Below are 5,617 nucleotides of genomic sequence, written 5' to 3'. Positions count from 1 at the left end.
AAGTTGCCCATCCCTGTCTACTCTGTGTATGGAAGGGGGGTGGGTGGGAATAATCCTTCCTGTAAAGATTTGTTCCCTCTTTTGAGCTACTGCATCCATAGGTGTAGGTGAAGCTCATCAAATTGTATTATATTTTAAGTAATATACTCTTGTACAGTGAATGAGATTTGCTAATAAGGCAACTTTCTTTTGCAGCCTGCAAACTTTCCTTACAGAGATGATATCATGTCAGTGAATCCTACCTGTCTGGTCCTCATTATTCTTCTGTTTATCAGCATTATCTTGACCTTTAAAGTAAGTGTGAAGATTTTTATTTCTGGTCTAAATATTGTTAGATGTATTTCCAAATGCTAGAATAAACCGATTTCAGACAGTTTTTTGTCTTACTTTAGATCAACTGAACTGCTTTTTTATTTTCTCCTAATTCCTTCTCTTACTGCATTAGAAATGGATACTAACCAGAATTCCACAAGGCAATCGAAGGTCCTTCTAAAATTTACTTGCATGGAAATATACTTGTTCATAATAAATTTTCTCTTCTTAAAACTGCATAGATTTGCATCTGCATCATATGCTGTGACAGCCATTAAAATCGCTGTATAAACATTCTTTTGTAATTTTCCCCCCGTTTTTTATTGTGGTAAAATATAACATAAAATTAAGCCATTTTAGGAGTTGTGGTGTGGTGCTATGGGCTAATGTGCCAGACCGCAAAGTCGTTTGAACTGCAAGGTCAGTGGTTCAAACTCACTGGCTGCCCCTTGGAAACCCACCCTGTACAGGGTCGCTATGGGTGAGAATCAACTCAACAGCACTTAACAACAACAAAGCCATTTTAACTACTTTTAAGCGTGCACTTCATTGTCATTAATTACATGTGCAATGTTGTTGACCTGTCAGCCCTGTCCCCCAAATTTTTGTTAACCCCAAATGACTCACTGTCCCTTCAGCAGTAAGTCTACACTCCCCAATGACCCATGTTTTGTTGTTAAGCGCCTTCCAGTCGCTTCTGACCCATAGCAACCCTGCATAGGGTTTCCAAGGAGTAGCTGGTGAGCTTGAACTGCCAACCTTGCAGTTCAAACCAACTACGAATGACCCCTAGACACCCTGGTAATCTGAAGTCTTCTGTCTGTTTCTATGCATTTGTCTATTGTAGACGTTTCATGGTAAGTGAAATCATACATATTTGTCCTTTACTGTCTGGCCTATTTCTTCCAGCAGAATGCTTTCAAGTTGAATCCATGTTGTGGTGTGTAGCAGAACTTCATTTCTTTTTATGGCTGAGTCATACTCTTGTACTTTGTTTTTTAAAATATAATGTCATTCTATTGTCTGAATTTCTATCATTCTGTTCTGAACACCATTCTTTGTCAACTATATATATGTTACGTTGTCCACCAGAGATTTATTGTTATTTAGTAAACTACCTGTTGGTGGACACCGACCTAGTTTTCATAAATTATCACTAAGGTGAGTTCACTTACTCTACATGCTTGTGCACTTACGTGTTTATTTCCTTAAGGTACGTTTTTTTTTTTTTTAAAAAAAGATAAAAGCATGTTTTGTATTTTTAAATTTTACTTTCCTATGAACTTTGTACAACTGCTTCTTGGTTAGCAGTTGTTCCAACAGAACATGGGAACACTGAAAGTTTTAAAATTGGGAAAGGTGTGAGACAGGGTTGTATTCTTTCACCATACTTATTCAACCTGTATGCTGAGCAAATAATACGAGAAGCTGGGTTCTATGAAGAAAAACGTGGCATCAGGATTGGAGGAAGACTCATTAACAACCTGCGATATGCAGATGATACAACCTTGATCACTGAAAGTGAAGAGGGCTTGAAACATTTACTTATGAAGATTAAAGAGCACAGCCTTCGATATGGATTGCATCTCAATGTCAAGAAAACAAAAATCCTCACCACTGGACCAATAAACAACATTCTTATCAATGGAGAAAGGATTGAAGTTGTCAAGGACTTCATTCTTCTTGGATCAACTATCAACACTCGTGGAAGTAGCAGTCAAGAGATCAGACGACGTATTGCACTGGGCAAATCTGCTGCACAGGAACTTTTTAAAGTATTGAAGAGCAGAGATGTCAGCTTGAGGACTAGGGTGCGCCTGACCCAGGCCATTGTGTTTTCAATAGCCTCATATGGATGCGAAAGCTGGACAGTGAATAAAGAGGATCGTAGAAGAATTGATGCCTTTGAGTTGTGGTGTTGGAGGAGAATACTGAGGGTGCCATGGACTGCCAAAAGAACCAATAGATCTGTTTTGGAAGAAGTGCAGCCAGAGTGCTCCTTGGAGACCAGGATGGCTAAGCTTCGTCTCTCCTACTTTGGACATGTAGTCCGGAGGAAACAATCGTTGGAGAAGGATGTCATGCTGGGTAGGGTGGAGGGTCAGAGAAAAAGAGGAAGACCTCCAACGAGATGGATCGGCCAGGTGGCATCATTGATGGATTCGGGGGTGGCAGTGGTGGTGAGGTTGGCCCAGGATCGAGCATTGTTTCGTTCTGCTGTGCATGGGGTCGCTATGAGTCGGTTCCGACTCGATGGCACCTGACAACAACAACAACAATGAACTTTGTACATCACTAGGGTGATGTACCACACCCTCAGTTGACTTTTTAAGTGTGTATTGAGTGAACATTTGCAAATAAGATCATCAACAAATCATACAACATATCATATACTTTATTTAGTCTCAATGATTACAAATAAGGTACATTTCTTAAAATCTTAACAATGTTAAAAGATTATAGAAACATCAAGTCGGACGTGGGGTGACCGAGCTACATGATTGGATGCCCAGAGAGCACAGGCAGATTTTCTCTTCCTGGTGGAGTGGTTACTAAGTGAGCCTACCAGGTGTTGTGGGGAGTCCTGAGAACACTGGCTAGAGGCCTGTGGAGCCCCAGTCATCAGGATCGTGTCCTTTGTTCACCACCAGAGTCGTTTTTGAAAAATTCTAGGGCTTCAAAAAAAAAAAAAAAAAGATGGACTATCATAATTGAGGTAGCTGAAAGTTTGAGTAAATTGATTGTAGTATGTATATTAAGAAACATTTCATCTTTCCTTCTCATTGGTCATGGTATCAGGTTGTTGCCCTTCAAAAAGCATTTTATGAAATAGCATACATTTTCATTTTATCAAAAAAAAATTTAAGTGTAAGAAAGTTACCAGCAAGTAAGAACACTGCTTAAGCCTACATGTGGAGTATAAGATAGTGTTTTGCTTTACTCTTATCACTCTAAAAAGAAACCCATTAGCAGACATTCCCCATTCACCCCATTTTCAGCCTCAACTAACCTAGTTTCTGTCTCTACTGATTTATCTACTGTGGACATTTCATATAAAAGGAATTCTGCAGTAGCTGTAGTTATGCTCTTTGATTAGTGATTTCATTTAGCTCAATGTTGTATTGCTATGATTTGTGTTTATGATTTTATGTGCTTTAGTAGGTTTTTGGGAGTGCAGTGACTCTGTAGGATAAGCACTGGACTACAAACTACCAGGTCGGGATTTCGAGCCCATCGGTCCACTCTGTGGGAACAAGACGAGGTTCTAGTCCTGCAAAGATTTACAGCCTCAGAAACTGGTGGGTTTGAACCACTGACTTTATTGTTAGCAGTCCAGTGCCAATTCTACTGTGCCACACCAGGACTCCAATATGCTTTTAATTTTCTGGCTTATATGCCTAGGAGTGGAATTGCTGGGTCATAAGAGAACTCTGTATTAACCTTTAGAGGAACTGCTGGACTGCTGTCCAAGTGGCAGTTCTATCGTCTTACAGTCTTAACCAGTAATGTACAAAGGTTCCAATTTCACCACAGTCTTTTAATTTCTTTTAATCAAAGTATTTTAAAGTTAAAAATAGATTTTGAAATCATTCCATTCTAATCCTGTTAAAAATGATTGGCATGAAAGTGTGAAGAATTCATCTTTTAAACATCTCCCATGAATTCATGCTTTATTTCTAGAATGTCTTTATGTTGGGCATTAATTTAAATAGTCTTCTTTGCAGTTATTAATTTTATTTAATTGTGAGAATGGAAATGTTTTGGTGAATTTTACTGACTGTGAAGCAAACTTATATTCTCTGAAGTTTTTTTTAATTGACTTGTCTAAGTCTTGGTGTGGCAATGTGGATAAATGTGCTGGACTGCAAAGTCCATTTGGACCACATGGTCAGTGGTTCCTCACCAGCCAGTCCTCAGGAATCCTATACAGGGTTGCTATGGGTCGGAATCGACTAATGGTACGTAATGAGAACAGCAACAATAGAATCGCAGGCTTTGTAGAATAAAAAGTCCCCAAAGAAGCAGGGTTAAAACATGGTGATAAATGGGGTTTATATTGGATTATTCATAATGTGTACAGGGGTGGAACAATTAACATTTGTGGCAATTGCTCATTCCAAATACCTTTTCTTAGGAATCTGTTCTATATTCAGTCCCTCCCATCCTCAAATCTACCACTACCACCACCTTTTTGATTTAGGATAAAATAAGGCTACCACCCTTTACCAGATAATTCCTATACCCAACATTTATCATTTTAAATGCTTTTGGTTTAGTATCTTGTTAGTAAAGTGCTTTTAAGTCAGTTCCTCGTCAAAGTGACCCTGTGAAGGGTTTCTGAGGAGTAGCTGTTGGATTTGAACTGCTAAGGTTAGTAGACCAGTGCTTATCCTGCAGTGTGCCACACTAGGAGTCTTTGGTTTAATATGTTGTTAAGTGCTATTGAGTCGGTTCTGACTCATAGCAGCAAACCTGTATAAGGTTTTCAAGGAGCAGCTGGTGGGTTTGAATGCTGACCTTACAGTTCAAGCTGACCTTGCGATGCAGTGCTTTATCTGTAGTCCCGTACCAGGACTCCTTGGTTTCGTATAGTAGTGGCGGTGGTATTAGCGTACTGTGGAATCAGTTCCGACTCATAGCACCCTTCATAGGGTTTCCGAGGCTGTAAATCTTTATGGGGGCAGAAAGCATCATCTTTTCCTGCAGAATGGCTGGTAGTTTCGAACTGCTGACCTTGTGGTTAGCAGCCTGACTCTGAACAACTAAGCTACCAGATTGTATGTAAATATGTGGGAATACTGGTGTGGTACTGTGGGCTATGCAAAGTAATTTGAGTTGCAGAGTTTCAGTTCAGGGTCACCAGGCACTCCTCACAAACCCTACAGGGTCTCTATGGGTCGGAACTGACTCAAGGGCTTAAAGACAGCAATGATAAAGATATGTAAGGTATGTAAATAAAACTTTTATAATGTGGCTCTATCTATGATGTTTTAAATAGTTTAATGTTTGGAGATTAAAAAATCTTTACATCACTATTCACCTTTCAGGGTTACCTGATTAGCTGTGTGTGGAACTGCTACCGATACATCAATGGAAGAAACTCCTCTGATGTCCTGGTTTATGTTACCAGCAATGACACTACGGTAGGTCTGACACCCACTTGGATGGGCTCAGAATGCTTCTTGTTTTTCCTCCTTTTGTTTGACCTAAACTGCTGAAGGAAAGGATTCATTATTGAGCAAAATGGGTTTCATTTTCCTTAGAGGATATTGAAATCCAGATAATATAATTTCTCATTTATTTA

At 39.4% G+C, this 5,617-nt stretch overlaps 1 protein-coding gene across 1 annotated transcript in view; it reads left to right on the top strand.

The window, feature by feature from the left end:
* The window catches only part of LOC102811593 (lysosomal-associated transmembrane protein 4B-like), a 75,622-nt gene that overhangs the window by 44,123 nt on the left and 25,882 nt on the right, over nucleotides 1-5,617 (top strand). The window contains exons 5-6 of the mRNA XM_006859195.1: nucleotides 196-294; nucleotides 5,361-5,456. Of these exons, the coding sequence (XP_006859257.1) occupies nucleotides 196-294; nucleotides 5,361-5,456 (195 nt within the window). The remainder of the gene's footprint in view (nucleotides 1-195; nucleotides 295-5,360; nucleotides 5,457-5,617) is intronic.

Source organism: Chrysochloris asiatica, unplaced genomic scaffold, assembly GCF_000296735.1.
Source record: "Chrysochloris asiatica unplaced genomic scaffold, ChrAsi1.0 scaffold00031, whole genome shotgun sequence".
Taxonomy (NCBI): domain Eukaryota; kingdom Metazoa; phylum Chordata; class Mammalia; order Afrosoricida; family Chrysochloridae; genus Chrysochloris; species Chrysochloris asiatica.
The sequence above is the reverse complement of the archived record's forward strand: the minus strand, read 5'-3'. Positions and strand labels throughout refer to the sequence as shown.